Source organism: Salvelinus namaycush, chromosome 23 (assembly GCF_016432855.1).
Source record: "Salvelinus namaycush isolate Seneca chromosome 23, SaNama_1.0, whole genome shotgun sequence".
In the NCBI taxonomy this organism is placed as follows: domain Eukaryota; kingdom Metazoa; phylum Chordata; class Actinopteri; order Salmoniformes; family Salmonidae; genus Salvelinus; species Salvelinus namaycush.
In genome coordinates, this window is record NC_052329.1 from 38,470,242 (window position 1) to 38,494,748 (window position 24,507).

Sequence of the window (24,507 nt, forward strand, 5' to 3'; positions counted from 1 at the left end):
AGTGTCTTCACTGACATTTTCAACCTCTCCCTGACCGAGACTGTAATACCTACATGTTTCAAGCAGACCACCATAGTCCCTGTGCCCAAGAAGGTGAAGGTAACCTGCCTAAATGAAGAGCCATGAAGTGCTTTGAAAGGTTGGTTATGGCTCACATCAACACCATCATCCCAGAAACCCTAGATCCACTCCAATTCCCATGCTATTCATTGACTACAGCTCAGCATTCAACATCATAGTGCCCACGAAGCTCATTACTAAGCTAAGGACCCTGGGACTAAACACCTCCCTCTGAAACTGGATCCTGGACTTCCTGATGGGCCGCCCCCAGGTGGTAAGGGTAGGCAACAACACATCTGCCAAGCTGATCCTCAACACGCGGGCCCCTCAGGGGTGCGTGCTTAGTCCCCTCCTGTACCCTCCTGTACTTCACCCACGACTGCGGGGCCAAGCACAAGTCCAACACCATCATTAAGTTTGCTGACGACACAACGGTGGAAGGCCTCACTGACAACGATTAGACAGCCTATAGGGAGGAGGTCAGAGACCTGGCAGTGTGGCAAAAGAGCAAGACAAAAGAGATGATCATGGACTGCAGGAAAAGGAGGGCCGAACATGACATTCACATCGATGGGACTGTAGTGGAGCGGGTCGAGAGTTTCAAGTTCCTTGGTGTCCACATCACCAACAAATGATCATATCAAACACACCAAGAAAGTCGTGAAGAGGGCACGACAATGCCTTTTCCCCCTCAGGAGAAAAGATTTGGCATGGGTCCCCAGATCCTCAAAAAGTTCTACAGCTGCACCATCGAGAGCATCCTGACCGGTTGTATCACTGCCTGGTATGGCAACTGCTTGGCATCCAACCGTAAGGCGCTACAGAGGGTAGTGCGTACGGCCCAGTACATCACTGGGGCAAAGCTTCCTGCCATCCAGGACCTATATACTACATGGTGTCAGAGGAAGGCCAAAAAATGGTCAAAGACTTCAGTCACCCAAGTCATAGACTGTTCTCTCTGCTACCGCACGGCAAGTGGTACCAGAGCGCCAAGTCTAGGTCCAAAAGGCTCCTTAGCAGCTTCTACCCCCAATCCATAAGACTGCTGAACAATTAATCAAATGGCCACCCGGGCTATTTGCATTTCTTCTGTAACTTTCTCACTCATCATTATTCACAATAAATTCACGATTATCCACATTAATGTAGAAGTGTTCAGAAACATCTTCTCTTCTTATTTACAATAAGTGACTCCAAAATGACACAATACATTATTCACCATTCAGTTCCTATTGGGGAAAACATAATCCGTGTCACGTGTGCTCCCTCTCCGGCCTCTAGGTCACCAGGCTGCTCGTTAGGGAGCACACCTGTCACCACCGTTACGCGCATAATGTCACTCACCTGGACTCCATCACCTCCTTGATTACCTGCCCTTTATATGTCACTCCCTTTGGTTTCTTCCCCAGTCGCCATTGTTCCTGTTTCATGTCGGTGCGCTGTTTGTGTTTCTGGTTTTGTTCATTTATTTCTTAAACGTATTCACTCCCTGAACTTGCTTCCCGACTCTCAGCGTACATCGGTACAATCCGAAACACAACCAAAACAAACTGTAAATACATCCAACAAGTTTTTAGAGCCACAAGTCACAATGAACCACAAGTCACATGCAAAGAATATGGGACCAAATACTAACGTTTCGACTACTTTAATATACAAGTGAATTTGTGTAAAAAACACGTCTTCAAATGGGGGGAATATATACATAAAGTGCATTCATTTCTAAATGGTAAAACACATATGAGAAATACCCTCAAATAAAAGGTGACATTCTGTACTGTCACCTCATCTGAAACATTTGATCTCCAATCCAAAACGTGGGAGAATAGAGCCAAATGTACACATTTTAGCTTCACTGTCCAAATAAATACAAAGGCGAGTGCATGTGTAGGTTACTTACTCATTCACTTCTGTATCTGACCACCATATAGCGGGTTCCATTCCCAACCTAAACACACAACTCGACCTATAACGGGCTCTATAGATAGCATGATCAGCTCCCAACCTCATGTATACACAACTTTAAATCCAGTAATCTACTAGACCACGCCAGAACGACTGCATCCAAAATAGGTCAGAAGCTGCAAATACACACCAGGTAATTGTCAAATACACACAGCAGAGGTGGAAGGGGAATGCCTACACTTATACGATAGCTAGGGGCCCGGATCACACCTGTTGAGTGAGGATTTCCCTCATGCTTCAGTTATATCAGTAATGAGGTGAACTGACTTGTGTTAAACTGGTTTAATCATGACACACCTGGATAATAATCTGGGTCCTCCGTATCAGATGAGTCACTGATGGGCTAATCCATTCTAATGTGTGTGTGTGTGTGTTGTGTGTGTGGCATCGTGTTAAAGAGAAGGAGAGAAAAGGAGAAAGAGTGTGGTGGACTATATTCAGTGAATAAATTGCTGACAGTTCTGAAAATAAACTGCGGGGATCCAGTTACAGAGAGTTGGAGAGCTCATTCTATCTGTCCACCGTGCTGCTATGAAACGCTGACAGGCTCATCATCCATACTGTACATTCGGTCATGCAGTGCTAATCTAAGATCCCTCGCAGGTTGGAGATTATCTAGTAGAGTAGAGTAGAGAAAGAGAGAGAGAGAGAGAGAGAGAGAGAGAGAGAAAGAGAGAGAGAGAGAGAGAGAGAGAGATATTTAGGCCAATAGCATCACAGGGCAAACACTGGCCAGGGACAGGAGAGAAAGAACTGTAGAAAGACAGAGAAGGAGATAGAGTGGACACCATACAGACACATACACTCCACATATCACAGCACATACACATTGAGACAAACGCTAGGAATCCAAAAACTACGCCCACAAGCTAGGTTTACAAAGACAAGGATGGCCACCACGATTTCTGCCAGTATCTAGTGAAGCCCACCTGAACACAACTCTACGGTCCAGAGTTGACACATTGTCCACCTGCTCAGCGTGTCCAGCTAAACCCACTGCCCTGGACCTGCTGCGGGGGACACAGACTGGGAGAAGGAGGAGAGAGGGGAACAAGAGGACCAGTGCCAGGTCAGGAAAGAGACTCGAGCGGCGCCTCCGAGGAGCCATGAGGACGGCCAGGCGGGCCAGCACCGTGGAGGTGCCCTCCTTCCTCCGCCAGCTAGCCAAGGAGACAGAGAAGATGGTCACCTTCTTCTTTAAGGGGGGACAGAGGGATGGCCAGGAGGGGAACGAAGAGGACTTCAGTGATGAGGATAACGGGCCGAGCGTCTACCTGGACCGGCCCGTCCTGGATAAACACACGGCCGAGGGGAGGTCTCAGTGGGGGGTCAACTATGCAACGGCCAGCATGCAGGGCTGGAGGGCACAGATGGAGGACGCCCACACCTGCATGCCGGAGATGGGAGGGGAGCTGGCGGAGTGGGGCTACTACGCAGTGTTTGATGGACACGCTGGCAACACGGTGGCACAGTACTGCTCCCATAACCTGCTGCAACACATCCTCGCTACAGGTACCAAATTGGGCCGCGCACTTTGACTAACTGATTGATAATCATTGTTGGCAGCCTAATTCATTTTCACTTGAAGGGAATATGTGCAAGCATTTATTTGGGCAAGTAGGGAAGCATTTTACAACACCTATTTCCAGTGTGTGTTCCACAGACAGATATTGTTTGATAAATCCATGAACAACTTTGTCTTAGGCATGGGTGTCTTCAATTTGAGCGATGACAAGGTGCCGCTGTGCAGTAGGCTATGTGTATGGTGTATGAGGGAGAGTGTAATCTTGATCTTGAATACCAAAGGCATTATCTCTCTTGGTTTTACTTTCTAAACCTAAACATGGTAGCACAACATGGCTGACAGCTGTTGTTGAAAACCTCTTGATCCTTGTTCTTGGCTCGAAGTATGAGATACTTAATCTGACACTTGAGCCTACAGTGTCTGCTACTTAACTCAAGACAAACGTTTAATCCTAACCTACATGGCATTAATTAAAAATAATGCCACGAGCAAGACAGACAGTCACCTCAGAGGACTACAACGCAATCTGAGCTCTGAGATTTGGGCTCTGGCAGGGCACAGTGGGCATTTGTCCCCTAGAACCAAGCTGGTAAGGCTGGGGGTCAAAGTTGAATTGAATTGTAACTATGTGTAGTTATCCTGTAGTTGGCCAGACTGTAGTTAACTTCTGCATGTCGATTTTAGGCAGCGAGACCTAATTATGTTTATTTGTCACATATTGGCCAGGTCGTTAACTCGTATTGATCTCTCCTCCAGGGCGCGTAAAGGCACAGGAGGACCCTGACGACGTGAAGGAGGGGATCGTTGAGGGCTTCCTGGCCATTGACAGCCACATGCACACGCTGACGCGCCAGGAATGCTGGGAGCGCAGCGGCTCCACGGCGGCCGCCGTCATGCTCTCGCCGCAGTACGTCTACTTCGTCAACTGTGGCGACTCGCGGACGCTCCTCTGCCGTGACGGCCAGGTCATCTTCTACACGGAGGACCACAAGCCCTTCAACCCAAGGGAGAAGGAGCGGATACAGAACGCAGGCGGCTCGGTGACCCAGCATAGGGTGAACGGCTCCCTGGCCGTGTCCAGGTCCCTGGGAGACTTTGACTTTAAGGAGGTGGACTGGAGGTCCCAGACTGAGCAGCTGGTCTCCCCAGAGCCAGAGGTGTACGAGCTGGAGAGGTCCCCGCAAGACGAGTTCCTCATAGTGGCTTGTGACGGAGTGTGGGACGCCATCGGCAACGAGGAGCTGTGTGCGTTCGTCCACAGTCGCCTGCAGGTGTGTGATGACCTGAGGGAGATCTGCAACCAGGTCATTGACCTCTGCCTCTATAAGGTCAGTGTATAAATGATCAGATCCCACTACATGCAGAGTCACACTGATCCTAAACCTCTGCCTGCTCTATATGGGTACATATGCAGGACCAGAGTATAAACTTCAAAAGGGGTATACTCACACTCAATAATTGCCAAAGTGAGTAAATTGCAACAATGACCATAACTGGACATTGTATGGAAAGTCAGAAGGTGCCGGGGGTGAAAGGGTTAATTAAGAGGACTTTGGCAGTATCTTCAGGCAATGATATCATCCCCAGGTCTTGGCTGTCCTCTCCCCTCCTGTAGTCCTGGAGACTAATACCATTCCAATACTCAGTTTTTAGATCAGTCAGAGGATTTAACAGCAGGACACAGCCAGGTTGGTACAGCAAGGTGACTTAAACTGCACTGCAGGGAGTCTCCTCGATAGGCAATGGCCATTTTCTAAATACAGTCTAAATATTGTCTTTAATTCAAGATGATTCTTTTTTCTTTATTTTATCATGGAGTCATACTGAGACAAAGGTCTATTTTACAGATGAGCCCTGAATTACAGAAATTACAGAAAATGTACACATCAAAATATAAATACAAAATGCAAGCAGAAAGAAAAACACGGTCATATAAAAAAAAAACCACATTGATCAGTAATAAGATCCTCAATCAGCCTTCTGAATTGCCCTAGAGGCACCAATACATCCAATTTAAGAACATTTTCAAGATTTTTCCACAAATTAGGTGCAAGAAAACTAAAAGCAGATTTACCTAACTCAGTAGAAACCAAAGGAATTTCCAGAGTTAACCATCCCGGAGACCGGGGGTGGTAACTCGAATGTCTAAAGTTCAGTAATGATGTCAGGTACAGTGGGACCTTTTGTAAAAGGGCTTTATAAATGAAAACATAGCAATGTATCAACCTACGTGACATCACAGAGGGCCAACCAACTTTCTGGTGGAGAATGCAGTGATGAGTACTAAAATTGTCGGCCGTAATAAAGCACGGTGCGTTATGATATACTGCATCTAACGGCTTTAATGAAGTGGCAGCTGCGTTCATATAGATGACGTCGCAATACTCTAGAACCTAAAGGAACTTCGACTGAATATTCCGCTTTCTACTATTTAGCGAGAGGCAGGACCTATTTCTGTCGAAGAAGACCACTTTTATTCTCAGCGTCTTAACTAACTCATCAATATGCTTTATAAAAAGACATCCTTTCATCTATCCAAATGCCCAGATATTTCTAAGGGACACGATCAATATGGACACCATCTAAAGTACATATTCTTAAATCATCAGAGTTATTTTTATGCGCTCTACACTCTTAAAAAAAAAAAAGAGTCCACAAATGTTATTTGGCTATCCCCATTGGAGAACCCTTTTTGGTTCCCCCACCCTTTTTGGTTCTAAAAAGGGTTCTACCTGGAACCAAAAAGGGTTTTTCAAAGAGTTATCCTATGGGGACAGCCGAAGAACCCTTTTAGGTTCTAGATGGCACCTTTTTTCTAAGAGTGTAGAGAACAATATGTACTTTGTTTTACCTGCACTCGATACTAATTTCAAGTCAATAACGTTGTTCTGTATTACAATGAAGGCAGACTGTAGTTCAGATAGAGCCTGGTCAACCGTGGGGGCAATAGCATACACAACAGTATCATCGGTATACAGCGCAGGTAACACTTTTTTTTTTTTTTACAGACAAGTTGATTTTGTTAACGTAAACAGTAAAAAGTACAGGACCCAGAATTGACTCCTGCAAGACACCTTTCGTAATATCCAGAAAACCTGATTTAACACCATCAGTAGATACATATCGAGTTCTATCTATCATTTCATTTTTAAACCAGTTACATGCAGCCTGATCTAGGACAATTGAGGAAAGCCTCCGAATTAGCAGTGAGTGATCAATAGTATCGAAAGCATTTGACAGGTCAATGAATAGGGCAGCACAATGTTGCCTTTTATCCATATAGTTAACCACATGTATAACTAGGGTTGCAGCAGAGATAGTGCTATGACCTGGTCTAAAACCTGACTGATGTACATTTTAGAATACATTTGAAAGATAAGAAAGATCTTAGCTGAGAATTAATCAAGGATTCTAATATTTTAGCCAGGCAAGAAAGTTTAGAAATAGGGCTCTAATGATTTAGGTCACAAGGGTCACCACCTTTGTGAAGGGGAGTACATGATGGCACTCATCACTGGACAGGGTGTATGTTGAAGGGCCTACATCGTTACATACCTAATGTACCAAGCATTATGTAAGCAGTTATCTTATTCAGGTCTGCTTAGGCTGGTTAGGACTTACAATGGCACAACCTGTACCTGTCCTCTAAATAGCAGGATTATGAGAGGGAGCTATAGGAGGGAGGGAGAGAGGGACAGAGGTGAGGGCAACACAGTGGATTATGGGTGAGTGTTTGTGTGTGTGTGTGTGTGTGTGTGTGTGTGTGTGTTAGACTGTCAGGGTCTCAAGGCCACACCAGCTGGGAGCTAGGCCTATTAACCTGGCCAAGAAGAGCCTCACTTTATCAACGGCAACAGAACAGGCTTACCTCCTTGGAGCCTGTACTTCAGCTAGGTGGGTTTTGTTGTAGCACACAGTGAACCTAGCTTCTCAGCTCTGTGACATGACATCACAATAACCAATTAGTCCCCATAGAGATCCTATTAAATTACTACAGAGGCTATGTCATGATCCCTCACAATTCCAGAATGGGGTGAAATGGCAGCCATCTTGATCAGGGAGAAATCCAAAACCAGTCTAATTGGAATGAATGGCAGTAGAGACATAGGTGATGCATTTCCTGCTTTTACTTATGCAGGAATGTAAATGTAAGGCATGTGATGTTTCATAAATTGTGTAATGAAATTATAGTCAACCTAAAATATTGTCATATAATTATAAATACCATTTATACAGGTTTATACAAATGTATGAATAGCCTCTAAAATATATGTAAACAGACATAAATGTCCAGATTTAGTTTTTGGGGAAAGCTGTGAGTGCTATTATATGATACAATATCAGTACTTGTTGCATTTACAACTTGTGTAAGACATATCATCAACTGATTTGACCCAGTGTATGGATGTGGATTGACTGCATTGTTTGAATGGAATATTGGCAAATTAATTAATGGAATAACTCCTCTAAAACTGTCTGGCTAGCTAGCTAACACACATACAGTGCAGATAAATTCTTCACATTCATAGTTTTACACAATATCTTATCACAGCACAGGCAAACATTGGCTGAACTTTGGACCATCATTATATTTTAGCCATTTAGTATCCATAGCGACTTATGTCCATTCTGGTATTCTAATTCTTAATTCTACGTCCTACTGTTCCATTGTGACCCGTTTCCAAAATTCTCATTTCTGCTCTCTGTCAGTACACACATTATGACATCACAATTTCCCTCCACCTGTACATGTAAAAATCTTCCCAGCCGAGAAGATTTTTACACGACACAGTGCACTCTGAGACGTCATAGTCCTGCACTCCATTGTGATGTCACAATGACACTTATTTTATCTTCTGTTCACATTACCATTAAGCATGCAAAGAATATTCCTCATCATCACATTATTCCTCAAGTAAACAATCAATAGTGGCAGCAATATGACAGCTTTTTTCCATCCATGACATTTAATTTAGCTTTTCAATGTTTGGGGTAACAAATGACATTATTGAAATGAATCATACGCCAACAATGTTTCCTATTCATATAAAATATTGGCTTATGCTTCTCTTACAAGAGCTCATAGAATTGTGCCTATATCAATCTATATCAATATCAGGCCCCGTGTGGCTCAGTTGGTAGAGCATGGCGCTTGCAACGCCAGGGTTGTGGGTTCGATTCCCACGGGGGGCCAGTACAAAAAAAAAAAGTATGAATGTATGTACTTGTAAGTCGCTCTGGATAAGAGCGTCTGCTAAATGATGTAAAAATGTAAATGTAAAAAAAAGAATCTGCCTCTTTGTCGCCCCCTACAGGGTAGTTTGGACAACATGAGCATCATCATCGTGACCTTCCCTGGTGCACCCCAGGTGTCACAAGAGGCCCTACAAAAAGAGGCCGAGCTAGAGACAATCCTCGAGGCCAAAGTGGAAGGTAGGTATTTCGATGGGCTTGAGTTGCGATTAAGCTTACTATGCGACTCTAAACCATCTTGGCTTGGTCTCACTCACAATAGGCTTTCATATTAATATGGCATCACCCCACATCAAAATGAAACTTGATAACAATAACAACAGCTCTGAGACAATAGCAGCTTAATTCTCCCCTCTGACAACAGGGAACGATCATTACGGAACTCTCTCCCTTTCTCTCTGTCTGTGTGTTTAGAGATTGTCAACTTGCTAAAGTCGCGGGACAAGGACCCGGACCTGCTGTACGTGATGAAGTTTCTGGTCTCTGAGGACATACCTGGCCTGCCACCAGGGGGAGGAGTCACCAGCAAGTAAGTCACTCAATCACATGACTCACCAGTCAGAGATCAAAAAGTGACAAGAGGCCTAGATGTGTGTGAATAAATGAGTAATTGTTCATATTAAATGTTCATAACTTGTCATAACTTCTTCTCTTTTTCCTTTGCAGAAGAGACTGTGTCATCTCTGCATATCAGAAGTTTGTAACGCCCTTCAGATCTCTGGAACCAATGGTAGGAGATGACCAAACATAGTGCAAGAGTGTGCCCTCTGTCTCACTAAACACATAAGTGCAAACTGGACTACAAAGTAACTAAGTTATTTTTTCCCCCTGACACGTAATTGACCTGTCGCATTCCAGGACATCGGAGGATCTGAAGAGTCCAACTAGTCGTATCCATGGAAATGTATTCTTCAGCCTCGCGTATCCATGGCGACCATTTAGAATTGGGGCCTCCGCTTTCCAGCTGAGGAATCAGCCAATAGCTAAATAAAGAACTATGGTGGGAGGGGGTGTGACCTGGGCCTGCCCTTAGCCAATCATCTCTTCTCTGTTCCTCATTTACACTGTCTATCAACAAGTCTACTGTACCATCAGAAAATATCAAATAATTAGCATTATTCCAGTAAGGGAAGAATTACATATTCCCAAACTATTGTTTAAAATACATGATAATTAGATATATGTATTAACTTTCTTACTTTACACTTTAAGGTGCCTGGGTAGTTCCTTTCCTTCAAGACTAGAAGCTTACGAATAAGGCTGATCATGTTATTTCATTTAAAATCCAACTGATATGTTTAAGCAGTGTGCAACTCCATACTGCCGCATCAAATTAAATTGAAAAAACACCCCTTCAACCATTGCAGACCAGTGAAGGCGCCGATATGCATGTGTCCTGTGATGTCATGGCCTACACTAGATAATCTGCATAATCCTGTGAGGGAGCATAGGTGACATGAATAGATGGGTGTCATGACGATGATGGACACAACATCATATGTCCAAGTGTGTGTGAATGTGTGTGCGAGTGAGTGAGTGAGCGAGCGAGTGAGTGAGTAATATGGGCTGTGGGATTATTAGCACACACACTGTAACCTTTTGCAGTTTAGAGCACAGATGCTCACAGTTAGACACAATTTAGACCCGTGTGACAGGTAGAGTAGTGTAGCTACAGGTAAATTGTTCTTCTGTTTTTGAAAATAAGTGGTTCTGCTGTTAGCATGTCTTCTTTTCAATACATGTCATTGCGCTGCCTTACAAAGCTCTCTGTTGCTGTACGGTTACTTTATTCCTCCTTCGGATCATACCAAACGGATGAACGTAGCAGCTGTATTCCATGACAGAAGTCAGAGGTCAAAACGAGCTAGACTCGAGGTCAAACACTGCTGCAGCATGTCTGTTTTGAATTCTATGAAATCAGGAGGAAGTGGGATCCGAGAGGATACGGCAGCGCAACAGATTACCGTGAGAACCTTCACAAATGTCAGTGATTTGATGACTGTATGGGCATCACATTAAAGCCCTTAAGGGGCAATAAATCAATGAAATAAAATGACATTCTGGGATTTTTGATAGAGCGGAGTGGGCTCTTACTCCTAAAATGTTTGATAGATACAGCACTACAGGGTTAGACTAAGGACCAAGGGAGAAGTATACAAGACAGTTCCATAACGAACCATTGATATCATTCCAGAACTGTCTTTTGGCCAGTTGCATGCATCTAAACCAGGGGCGTCAAATGCGTGTTTTTGGTTTTTCCTTTCAATTAAGACCTAGACAACCAGGTGAGGGGAGTTCTTTACTAATAAGTGACCTTAATTCATCAAACAAGTACAACGGAGGAGCAAAAACCTGCAGACACTCAGCCCTCCGTGGAACGAGTTTGACACGTGATCTAAACGAAGTAGGGAGCCCTTGCTCTAATGAAGCCCTACCAAGACCTCAGAACCTTTGAGCACGGGTTCTCCGGAATGTGTTGTCAGGGTGTGTCAAGACTCAACACCTCCACCCTAATTGCTCCGGCCAAGATGTCATTTGACAGACACAGTGTCCCTCTCACCTCCATACCCCTTAAACATTAAGAGGACAAAAACCAAAAACACAACCGACTGGATAGAACTGGTCTGCAGAAAGCACATGCAGCAGAAGAGGATAAAGACTGAAAGAACAGTAGGAAGACAAACGCTCAAAGACCAGACGGTTGCCAGTTATCAGGTGCGTTATGATGCTGTTAGAGATCATTGTATTGGATTTGACAGATATTAGGAGAGACCGATGCTGATTGTCACTTTTTACCCTGGTGTGTATTTCTCAGCACCAATCTCTTGTAAGACTCTTTTCAACAGCAATAGAAATACCAAGGTATTGTGTTAATGGGACCCTTATTTTATTCATCATCTTATTCCAACATGGAGTTATTAGCCATCAAACACTCGCAGGGTTGGATGTCAGTCTGTTGGTTGTCACAATGTTTGCTAGAAGTTTATTCCTTTTGTAACAAGAAATGATGCGGTGTAATTAAATAGCCAAGATTTTCTATAAAATCGATCAACATTCTAGATAACATAATTCAGCATTTTTTGCCTTGAACATGACATGTAGCAAATTATTCACACAAACATGTGGGTGTGACATGAGAGAGCCAAGGGAAGGTAATTTTTTTATGTATTCATCTTTTTTTTAAATTGTCATTGATGTAGGGAAATTGCGTTTTGTTTGTCAGGTGGTCAGAATATTGCTTTGTCCAGGAAACCTAGGCTATTGTCTATTTTTGTCATTCGTTTCATCTGATCAATATTGGTTAAATTAAACGTTGGTAAATTTAGCTAATGGATGGAGTTAGAATTCAAGTGAATTGACAAGGTAAATTGGCTAATTGGTTGTTTTTAAAACGCACGGTTGGAATTTTTCAAGATGACATGCAAGTGTGTGCACTCACCCGCCACGTTAGAGACGTCAGGGTCACAGTCAGGACATACCTGTCCTCCATCACGACAATCCGAACGCTGACAGCTATCGCATGTCTCGTAGGCGAGTTCCCTGGGTGTACTTTTGTTTAAAAAAAAATAACTTGCTATATTTTATCGAAAGGTGCACAAAAATAGAAAGTGTGTAGCGTGTTTTACGCAAGTTTAAAAAAAATCTGTTTTGTAGATGGCGCACGTGCGTAACCCCTCGATTTAAAGTCATCAAATGTTTGAAAATGTAATGAATTGTAGCCTAGATGTAGGACTTTCAACTATTATTTGATAGTTTCGGTGTATGTAAATAATATTGGATTATGGCATTTTTCAAAATATTTGTAATTGAAACTGCAGTAGCCGAATTGGAATGCCATTGAACATGGATGGTGGCTATGGCAGCACGGCAGTGGGCTCTGGGATGTCGGGCAGTCTGGGTGGCTCTGAGACGGTCCCACTGCTGATCACGGACCCCGAACCAGAGACGCCGAAATGGCAGCCCATGTCCAAGGAACAGCTGGCGCTCGAAGCGGGGGGGCCGGGGTGGAGGAAAATACGCTCCCGCCTGATGGTGGTCTTCTGGCTGGGTTGGCTGGCCTTGCTGGGCGCCTCTATTGCCATCATAGTGCAGAGCCCCCGGCCGGTCGCACCGACGCTGATGTGGTGGCAGAGGGCGCTGTTTTACCGCCTACAGCCCATACTGCTCATGGACGCCCAGAACGAGGTGCCAGATGGTATCGACGGTGAGTTAAAGGAAGAGTGCGGTCAGTGGACCTAAACACCCAAGAATACAATAGCTGCACTATATAGACTACTCTGTCTACACGATGTAAAGTGTTCATGCGCTGGGAAAGTAGCGCCTTTAGTACAAACACTTTATTTAATGTTTTTTTTAAACACAAAACGCACTAAAAATTACAATGCAATCTTAAACATTTTTAAAAGGCATTGTGTCCACATTGATATACGCTGATTAATCCTACTGATATACTTTTGTATAAATAGTGTATGTGGACACAAATTAGTGGATTTGGTTATTTCAGCCACACCCGTTACTGACATGTGTATAAAATGGAGCACACAACCATGCAATCCCCATAGACAAAAATTGGCAGTAGAATGGCCTTACTGAAGAGCTCAGTGACCTTCAACATGGCACTGTCCATAGGATGCTAGCTTTCCAACAAGCCAGTTCGTCAAATTTCTGGCCTGCTAGAGCTTCCCCGGTCAACTGTAAGTGCAGTTATTGTGAAGCGGAAATGTCCAGGAGCATCAACTGCTCAGCCATGAAGTGGTAGGTCACACAAGCTCACAGAACGGGACTGCCGAGTGCTGAAGCGCGTAGTGCATGAAATATTTCTGTCCTCAGTTGCAACACTCACTACTGAGTTCCAAACAGCCTCTGTTTTTCATGGTTCGGGCTAGGCCCCGTGAAGGGAAATCTTAACCCTACAGCATACAATGACTTTCTAGACGATTCTGTGCTTCCAACTTTGTTGCAACAGTTTGGGGTAGGCTCTTTCCTGTTTCAGCATAACAATGCCCCCGTGCACGAAGCGAGGTCCATACAGAAATGGTTTGTTGAGATCGGTGTGGAAGAACTTGACTGGCCTGCACAGAGCCCTGACCTCAACCCCATCGAGCACCTTTGGGATTAATTGGAACACCGTCTGCGAGCCAGGCCTAATCGCTCCAACAATAGTGCCCGACCTCACTAATGCTCTTGTGGCTGAATGGAAGCAAGTCCCTACAGCAATGTTTCAACATCTAGTGGAACGCTTTCCCAGAAGTGGTGGCTGTTATAGCAGCAAAGGGGGGACCAACTCCATGTTAATGCCCATGATTTTGGAATGAGATGAGCAAGTGTCCACATACTTTTGTTTGGGGTGCTGCAAAAAAAATATAATTTGCAGACCTGCTGGAAAAACCTGTTTGTCCTCACTCCAGACAGTTATATCGTCTGCTAATACAAGACTACAGGCCCAGTACAGCACCCCTACTTCCCGCGGCTATGCTGCTGCGTAAATTCTCCTTACCTGCTACAAAAAAGTCACTTGTCATAGCGGAATCGAAGCGTCATATCTGTACAGCTAGTTTCTGAGTTGTTTTGTGGTATTCTTCTGGTTGTTCAGTGGCGTGTGAGCAGCTACCGTACCTGAAGTCCCTGGGCGTGAAGGCTCTGATTCTGGAGGGTCTGTTTCACCAGGACGCGTCCCCACTGGACCTCAGAAAGATTGATGAGCGAGTGGGTACAGTGCCTCAGATCCAACAACTGCTCATGGAGAGCCACAACGCAGGTATGTACCCGGGAAATCATTGCCCTTACCAGGGGCACAACTTTCACTGGGGTTGGGGAACATGCCCCCCCCACACACACACACACACATTCTGAAATTGCGTTTTTTGTTATCATTGGAATGTGATACAAAAACAGTTATGCCCCCCCCCCCCCACTTCTAAAACCAAAATTGAGCCCCTGGCCCTTACAAATTGACTAATGCCAGACCTAAACTGAGGTCAGCTAGCCTGTATCCTCACAAGGACATTTCCAGAGTGTTTGAAAGATGCACTTAACTTATTGTATGTTCTGGTCCACTATTCACATGGTCTCCCTCCTTTAGGCATCAAAGTAGTGTTTGACTTCTGTGATCTGGACCTGTTCGGACCCAAAGACTCAGTAGGCAACGACTCTGCTGTGCCCTCTGACCTCACTGGCTCAATACAGGTAGGTCTTGCATGACACCATGAGTAGAATGGCTAAATCTTGGTTTCAAATGTTAAACTTTTTAATGGAGTTTTAATAATTGTTCTGTTTCCCCAGTATGCACTCCGATTTTGGTTGGAACAGGGTGTGGCAGGATTTGGAATCTGTGACACAGATGCTGCATATTCAGAAAAGGTCAGACTGTTGAGCAATGCTCAAAATTGGTTGCCATCCAATCAAAGCCAGACCAATTTGTTTCAAGTTAATTCGTTATAAGCACATGTTTAACTGAATGTTATCCATTCATGCCGTCTGTTCGTTTTAGACCCTGACCGAGTGGAGAGGTCTGGTCAAGGAGTTCAACACATCAGATGATGAGAGGTGCTGTGGCACTGCGAACACTTCTAACATGCAGTACAGACCAAATGATACACAACTCTCAAACTGTTACACCTGTGTTCGTTAAAAGGATATCTTTGTTTTAGTCACTAACATTGGTTGATATATGTGAGGGATCTGTTTTAGGATTGAGGAATATGTCGTTCATGTTTTATTGCAAAGTAGTTGCGGTTGAAGTTGGAATGAAACCTGTGTCATCTGTGCAGGATTGTAGTGGTGAAACAAACAGGAGAGTCTCTACCTGCCCTGAATACCTCTAGCACGTCAGTCAACAGCTCATTGGTGGAGCTGGTTATGATGTCACTACTGCCGCACGAGCATCACCTCCTGTCCGGACAGGAAGTGGCCATTGCCGTGGAGAGACACCTGTCGACATCCCACGGCGAACTTTGGCCCAGTTGGACGGTAATGACCCGACATTCTTTCTGTTCATTCTATCACAAAGTATAGGCTAGTGAGGATGGTGTCCAACTCCTTATTTATTGGCAAAATTACATCAATAGGGTGTGTGTGTGTGTGTGTGATGCCAGGTGGGCGGTGAAGCATCACCGATGTTGCACAGAATACTCCTGGTTCTGATGATGACACTACCTGGATCACCTGTTGTCAAATACGGAGAAGAAATAGTTAATTCACCGGTAAGAGACCTGAGTCCTAGGGATGCAATACAGACTACCTGCATCTGATGTGCTCATGCTTTAGTACAGTGGAACACCATTGAAATCGTTTTCTTTCTGTGGTGAAGAATGTGTCTGCAGACATGAGCTGGGAACGTGAGGCAGACAAGACCAATGGACTGAACGACTCTGTTGGGGTGAGTAGTCTAAGTAAAATAAAATCACATTTGTTAGTCTTCATATACCCACAGTATTACCATATCTGAGCTCAGTGGTTCTAGGAAAGTTGGCAAGTGGTTTAAGGATGTTTACCACAAAGTCTCTCAGAATGACAGGCCTATTTTTCCCTTGATCTGTTTCTCCGTTTATGACACCTCTGTTCTTTCCTTCAGGAACAGAGGAAGCTCAAACACTCTGCCTTGGCTCTGTTCAGCTCCCTCAGTGGCTCTCGCCTCAGAGAAGAATCTCTCCTTTATGGGAGCTTCACCTTTCTCCCCTTCAACACCACCTCCCCCCCCCCCTACTCCTCCAACTCCACCTTGGCCCCCCCGTCAGCCCCTGTGCTAGCCTTCCTGCGCTCTTGGGGCTGTGTCCACTTCCTGGTGCTGCTCAACCTGGGGCCTGAGGCCCAAGCCCTGGACCCAGCATGGGCTCCCAGCCTTCCCACTGCTGGGGTGTTTGTGACCAGCACAGGGATGAACCGCCTGGGCGGCACCTCCCTGGAAACACTGAGGCTCCAGCCAGAGGAGGCCATAGTCATCAAACTGTTTGGGTCTGGCAGCTACGCCTCCTAGGGCCGGTGGTGTGGGGCATTAGGCAGAGTGAGAGGGGCTAGGACTGGATGCAGGGGAGGATAACTAGGCAGAAATAGTAACTCTATTTAGCCATCTATTCCTTTTTTTCCCTCTTTTTTTTTTTGAGGCTGTGTCAAAGCGTTCTTAAAATAATAAATCATTGTTTATCATTTGTTCTGATGACATGGTCAACTTCAGACTACAATGCAAACACTTGGCGAATAATTTGAAGGCTATGGCTGAGATTAGTCAGCCCTATTCAATATTTTTTCCACCAATTGGTATTTTGACCAATAACAGCAGATCTTTTGCAGAGCTGATCTGATTGGTCAGAAGACAAATTAGTGACAAAAGATCAGAATTGGGCTGCCTGTGTATGAACATGGGCAGTTTACAGTAAATTATCATGAGTAACCAACAGTTGATTTCAACATCTTTCAGTTGAGAAACAACAAACATTGTATGATGTATCCTGAAGTATGTAGCTGGGTAATGTGGTGAAACATACAGTAAATCACTGAATCAACCACAATGAGTGGTGGGAAGGGCTCCATGTTTCTGGTTCATCCATTGTACATTACTGCTTTGAGTGATTTATATATTGGTGCCGCAAAGCAGTTTGAAACAAAACCTGACACATACACTTCCTTTTTGCACTACTCATCCCTTCCAATTCTTGTTGTGGATAGAAAGCTAGAAATAAATAATCATAGGCCTCACAAACAGCATCAGCAGCCAGGGTTCAGGGTGACACATGCAACGTCTGGGCCAGCAGAATGTATCCTGAGGGGGCCAGGACAGGGTTTGGGAAACCGTGGTTAAGGGAATGACACTTCTCCAGTGTGTGTCACCTCAGAATATATGCCGCGTTCAAAACAACTGGGAATTGGGAGCAGGGGACGACCTCCGACTAGGATAAATTATTTTGAACTGTCATCCAAGTCGGAAACATCTTTCTGACCTGAATTGACCTCGTTCCCAGTTGTCTTGAAAGAACCAATACAGTACTCGTTTTTGAGTGGATTCCGGGACGCGGTTAACTTTAAACAGCTAGGACCGCTATTTCTTGTCCCGGAATCCCGTTCAACAGACAGGTTGAACTCTACTTGACAGAGACGCTAAACTGCTAGCCATCAAGCTAACGAAATTGGTACCAGATGAGTTTGGCAATGGAGCGCTCTTTGGAGAAATAAATGAACGGTTCCAGCGCTGTAGGAGCTGTATTTATTACGTATTGTTTCAGGACAAACCGGATCACTCGGAGTTCCAATGCAGAAATTGTTTACTTGCCGAGGATTATAGGCTTGAGGTGGCTTCCTTGATCACGGAGGTAGCAAGCCTACGTAAGAAACGGGAAAACGCAGAGTGAGACGCTATTCCACATCAAGTAACTCATGCAAGCAGTAAAATGAGATTTTAAAAACATAAAACACCTTATGGAAGGGGACTGTGAAGCAGCACAAACAGGCACATGCATGCACACACGATGGCATACGCACTACACACACGTATACATGGGTTTTGTACTGTAGATATGTGGTAGTTGTGGAGTAGTGGCCTGAGGGCAAACGGTGTGTTGTGAAATCTGTGAATGTATTGTAATGTCTTTAAACTTGTATAAACTGCCTTAATTTGGCTGGACCCCATGAAGAGTAGCTGCTGCCTTGAAGTCTTTTACTGTGTTTGGTGTGAGTTGAGCAGCCACAGGGGGATGCTATTGCACAAGTCAGGGCACTGCCATAGTATTTCCACTTTGTGTTGTGTGGCCCCAAGGGTATAACGTGTTAATGGTACATTAATGATTTTCAAACAAGCCAAACCCATTAATTTAATATCAGTATCTAAACCATCATGAATTAGTTGAACCTGGTAGGAGTGCTTTCAAGAGGCTGCGTTTAGACAGTGTAGTTATTGACAAAAGAGCTGATCTGATTGGTCAAAAGACCAATTAGTGGAAGATCCACATTAGGATGCCTGTGTAAATGCAGCCTTATACAGTCACATGATCAAGAACTACCTGCGGTAAACCCAACTATTCTTACCTTTAACCCAAACTGCTGGCACTCATAATCTGACCATTACTCCTCAATTTGTTAATTCTCACTCCTTTAATTCCTCAGATAGTAATATTCAAGGTTTCCATTAATATCTGCCTCTTTCTGTGTACAATTAATATTTGCCAATCACCAACTAGGTCTACAGACATAGTAAAATCCCAAAACCATTGTACCAGCTAACCCACAACCCGTCCAATTCCTTAGAACTGTATATTGAGATATACACTGAGTATACAAAACATTTAGAACACCTGCTCTTTCCACGACATAGACTGACCAGGTGAAAGCTATGATCCCTTATTGATGTCACTTGTCAAATCCACTTCAATCAGTGTAGATGAAGGGGAGACAGGTTAAATAAGGATTTTTAAGCCTTGAGACAATTGAGAAATGGATTGTGTATGTGTGACATTCAGAGGGTGAATGGGCAACCCAAAGGACATCCAGCCAATTTGACACAACTGTGGGATTCATTGTTATTATTAACAAAATAGCTGATCTTTTTTTTCAAAAGACCAATAAGTGGGAAAAATAATCAGAATTTGGCTGCCTGTGTAAACGCAGCCAATGTGTCTGGCATTTCCCTACAGTTCTTACATATCACATACCTACCTAAACCTATAAACCCAAGGGGTCATTATGGCTGTGTTCAGACAGGCAGCCCAATTCTGGTCTTTTTTCACTAATTGGTCTTTTGACCAATCAGATCAGCTCTGAAAAAGATCTAATGTGAAAAGATCTTATGTGATTGGTCAAAATATTTTGTGGTGGAATAAAATTTGTGACTGTTTATGTAAACGCAGCCGTTGTGACCTCAATTTCTCAGGAAGGATCGGTTTTACATAATGGCACGCCTGTTCTCTCTCTCTCATGTTTCAAATCAGGCGAGCATGTGATATGGAATCCAATTCGTCACACTGTGCGTCGTCGTCCATAACAAACTGCGCTCCCAGAGGAGGTAATTGTTATACACAGGGCATGTTATTTTGATTGTACTTTCTGCCTGTTGGGAAAGCTACATTTGTATTAAAAAATTGCATTATGTTTTGCTATTGAATTAGACATGGCCAAGTGAGGCTGGCCTGGCTGAATCATGCCAGTATTGTATGGAGGAACACAATCTGCGTACCATCACACATCAGAAGCATGGGTCTCAGGGCTGGCCCTGGACGTTCTGCCACCCTAGGTGAGACCGAAATCTGCCGATATTTAACACATCTGGTTAGTAGGCTATATAATCAGTTCAATGTAAATATAACAGCCTAATATTTTCAATCTGATTACATTGATAAAATCACCAATGTCTCTATTAAATTCGTTTTTAGATTTCTTTGTGTGTGGATTGGGGGATAACAGTTTGCAATCAAGATAATGTTGAGCTGAGAAAGTCTCAAAAGAAAGGTGGATAATGAAAGTAGAAGTTTCAGGGAGTAATGGACAGAGAAATAGACATTCTTACCATATTTCTCAATGTCAAACCAGAGTGTCTTGTTTGCAATGCTGTTTGCAAATAATTGCATCTTAAACATCCTTATGAATCTAAGCATGGCACTTTCAAAAGTTACCTTTCCACCCAGACAGAGGCTCTACCTACACAGAAAAATGTAAGCTTCAACTGCTGGCTACTCGTCCTTTGTATAACCCAACAACAAAAGTGCTTCCCTAAAAGCTGCCTGAGTTTAAACAAAAATCTATTTTCAGAAAGAGAAAAGGTAAATTAATAGGAACAGAATAGCAAAGTAATTTTTTTTTTATCTCCTGGAATATTATAGGCTGCAGTTTAACAGATTGTCATAGAGGGGAATCAATATATCCCCATATGCATCGGAGTCACGTCTTTCGCAGGCATTAGAGCTTGTTTCTATCATAAAACATCACAAGTTAACTATTGTTATAGAACTGTCACACCCTGATCTGTTTGACCTGTCTTTGTGCTTGTCTCCACCCCCTCCAGGTGTCGCCCATCTTCCTCATTATCCCCAGTGTATTTATACCTGTGTTCTCTGTTTGTCTGTTGCCAGTTCGTCTTGTCTTCTCTGGTCTTACCAGCGTGGTTTCCCATCTCTTTCCCCGTCTCCCTGCTTTATCAAGTTCTGTTGCCTAGTTTCTCCGGTTCTGACCATTCCGCCTGCCCTGACCCCGAGCCTGCCTGCCGTTCTGTACCTGCCTGACTCTGACCCGTTTACGAACCGCTGCCTGTCCTGACCCCGAGCCTGCCTGCTGTTCTGTGCCTTATTGACTCTGCCCTGGATTATGGACCTCTGCCTGGCTTTAACCTGTCTTTTGCATGCCCCATGTTTGGGTCAATAAATATCGGTGACTCTAGCTGTCTGCATCTGGGTCTTATCCTGAGTTCTGATAAGAAAGCTTGATATAATCTGGATACGTTTTATGTATTTATTTCAAAATATAAAGCAAACAATAGATATCGTTTTTGCCCTTTTCTTTAACAAAGGGTATGTGATATCCTCACTCAATTCGAGCCCTGGTTTTAGTCAAACACACCAAGCCCTTCCCAGACAGGGAGGTATTTAATCAGTGCATGCGACAGTATTGGAGTATTTGGCTATACCGACATGGATTATGGATAGCATAATTGTGTCTGTCAAACAGGTAGGCTTACCACTTCTTTTTTGGAACATGAAGAAATAGGCTCCAAATATCTATGCAATTCTATGTTTTTGCTCATAAAAAATGTTTGTGCACGCATGCAAATATACAGTTGAAGTCGGAAGTTTACATACACTTAGGTTGGAGTCATTAAAACTCGTTTTCATCCACTTCACAAATGTCTTGTTAACAAACTATAGTTTTGGCAAGTCGGTGAGGACATCTACTTTGTGCATGACACAAGTCATTTTTCCAACAATTGTTTACAGACAGATTATTTCACTTATAATTCATTGTATCACAATTCCAGTGGGTCAGAAGTTTACATACACTAAGTTGACTGTGCCTTTAAACAGCTTGGAAAATTCCAGAAAATAATGTCATGGCTTTAGAAGCTTCTGATTGGCTAATCGACATCATTTGAGTCAATTGGAGGTGTACCTGTGGATGTATTTCAAGGCCTACCTTCAAACTCAGTGCCTCTTTGCTTGACATCATGGGAAAATCAAAAGAAATCAGCCAAGACCTCAGAAAAAAAATTGTAGATCTCCACAAGTCTGGTTCATCCTTGGGGGCAATTTCCAAATGCCTGAAGGTACCACGTTCATCAGTACAAACAATAGTATGCAAGTATAAACACCATGGGACCAGGCAGCCATCATACCGCTCAGGAAGGAGACGCGTTCTGTCTCCTAGAGATGAACGTACTTTGGTGCGAAAAGTGCAAATCAATCCCAGAACAACAGCAAAGGACCTTGTGAAGATGCTGGAGGAAACAGGTACAAAAGTATCTATATCCACAGTAAAACGAGTCCTATATCGACATAACCTGAAAGGCCGCAAAGCAAGGAAGAAGCCGCTGCTCCAAAACCGCCATAAAAAAGCCAGACTACAGTTTGCAACTACACCTGGGGACAAAGGTAGTACGTTTTGGAGAAATGTCCTCTGGTCTGATGAAACAAAAATAGAACTGTTTGGCCATAATGACCATCATTATGTTTGAAGGAAAAAGGCGGAGGCTTGCAAGCTGAAGAACAACATCCCAACTGTGAAGCACGGGGGTGGCAGCATCATGTTGTGGGGGTGCTTTGCTGCAGGAGGGACTGGTGCACTTCACAATATTGATGGCATCATGAGGAGGAAAATTATGTGGACATATTGAAGCAACATCTCAAAACATCAGTCAGGAAGTTAAAGCTTGGTCGCGAATGAGTCTTCCAAATGGACAATGACCCCAAGCATACTTCCAAAGTTGTGGCAAAATGGCTTAAGGACAACAAAGTCAATGTATTGGAGTGGCCATCACAAAGCCCTGACCTCAATCCTATAGAACATTTGTGGGCAGAACTGAAAAAGTGTGTGCGAGCTAGGAGGCCTACAAACCTGACTCAGTTACACCAGCTCTGTCAGGAGGAATGGGCCAAAATTCACCCAACTTATTGTGGGAAACTTGTGGAAGGCTACCCGAAACCTTTGACCCAAGTTAAACAATTTAAAGGCAATGCTACCATATACTAATTGAGTGTATGTAAACTTCTGACCCACTGGGAATGTGATGAAAGAAATAAAAGCTGAAATAAATCATTCTCTGTACTATTATTCTGACATTTCACATTCTTAATAAAGTGTTGATCCTAACTGACCTAAGACAGGGAATTTTTACTAGGATTAAATGTCAGGAATTGTGAAAAACTGAGTTTAAATGTATTTGGCTAAGGTGTATGTAAACGTCCGACTTCAACTGTAGGAGGTCCCTAGGGAATTTTACTTTAACCCCTGCATCGGAGAGTTACAATGTTGCTATGCAGCCAACTACCTATAGTAGGAACCGAGTTTCTTATTAATAATATCTCACCTGTTATCACACAAGGCACAACCCCATAATTGTTTCAATTACAATACAAATAACACTTTTATAACATATTTAACATGTATTTTAATGTAAGATCATTTGAGCTTTTGAAACAAGTGCTTTCATAAATGCATGGCGGGCCTCGTTTCGCTGGAGCAGTGTAAAATAAGGTTTGTGGCAATGACGCAGCCTTAACAAATTGTGTTTATTTACATATCGTATTTTATTGTCCAACATCAGTTTCAGCATTTATTTATTTCGTCTCCGCCTCTTTCCTCTGCATTGCAGTCTGCGATGTTTTCTCTCGGTAGCTGTCCATTGTCCTGAAATCAAATCATCTAAGTTTGCTTGGACACCAGCCTGATCTTTAGCTCCTTCCACATCTGGAAACTATCTAGGTGGTCATGCGACTTGTAATGCGAGCTGAGGAGGTGGCACAGATTCCTTCAGTCCCTGGTTCCATCCCTGACCAGAGCAGATTTGCAGAAAAAACAGAAGGCTGCATCGTTTTGCTTGGAATAGACAAGCCATATTCTCTCCACTCTCTCCCCTTTCGCCATCCTCCTATTGTAGTGGGCCACAGAAAACGTTTGTTGCCCCTCATCTCTTGGGAAATTCCCCTCCTTATCCTGATGCGGCCCAGCCTGCACTAACATTTCCCGTAAAGATCCATTCATATATTTTGGGGTAAAGATCCATTCATATATTTTTTTTTGGGGGGGGGGGGGTTTCTCAGTTACAGGAAGTTACTTCTCTTTGGGCTTGGCAAGATAGCACATTTGGCCATATGTCTTTCTTATGCACAAACACAAACACAGAGACGTGGTATGCATGCAACAACAAGACATGTACACATGCGTGCACACTCAAACAGAATATTTCCATTACTTATAACCTAAACCTGATTCTTATCTTCCAAATAACAAACCCAGGAAAATAAATGTAATAGAGGAAAGAAAATATATACAACGTCATCGTGTGGTTTTCCCCAAATTAAGCAACCTGATAGCCTTTCTTCAGGACAGCCTCAACAGCAGAATCGATTTCACCACAGAAATGGGAAAGACCACATTTACTTCATATTGATGAAATTTATTTTTGGAAGTCTTTGAACAAAAACATATTATTGTCCATAATAGTCCAACTGCAGTTCCCAGACAGACTGAAGAACAGACTGCTTTACGTCCTCTCCAACTGGAATGTCTGTCAT

At 43.6% G+C, this 24,507-nt stretch overlaps 2 protein-coding genes across 2 annotated transcripts; both read left to right on the forward strand.

The window, feature by feature from the left end:
- The first annotated feature begins 3,131 nt into the window (after nt 1-3,131).
- On the forward strand, nt 3,132-9,336 carry LOC120018880 (protein phosphatase 1A-like). The gene is made up of 4 exons (XM_038962101.1): nt 3,132-3,537; nt 4,307-4,878; nt 8,866-8,983; nt 9,218-9,336. Exons 1-4 carry the CDS (start codon nt 3,132-3,134, stop codon nt 9,334-9,336), a joined length of 1,215 nt encoding a protein of 404 aa, XP_038818029.1.
- A 3,310-nt stretch (nt 9,337-12,646) lies between these two features.
- LOC120018671 (4F2 cell-surface antigen heavy chain) lies at nt 12,647-16,778 on the forward strand. Its single transcript, XM_038961872.1, has 8 exons — nt 12,647-13,007; nt 14,397-14,561; nt 14,886-14,989; nt 15,086-15,163; nt 15,294-15,349; nt 15,574-15,772; nt 16,113-16,181; nt 16,377-16,778. The coding sequence occupies exons 1-8, from the start codon at nt 12,647-12,649 to the stop codon at nt 16,776-16,778; spliced, it is 1,434 nt and encodes a 477-aa protein (XP_038817800.1).
- The last annotated feature ends 7,729 nt before the right edge of the window (nt 16,779-24,507 follow it).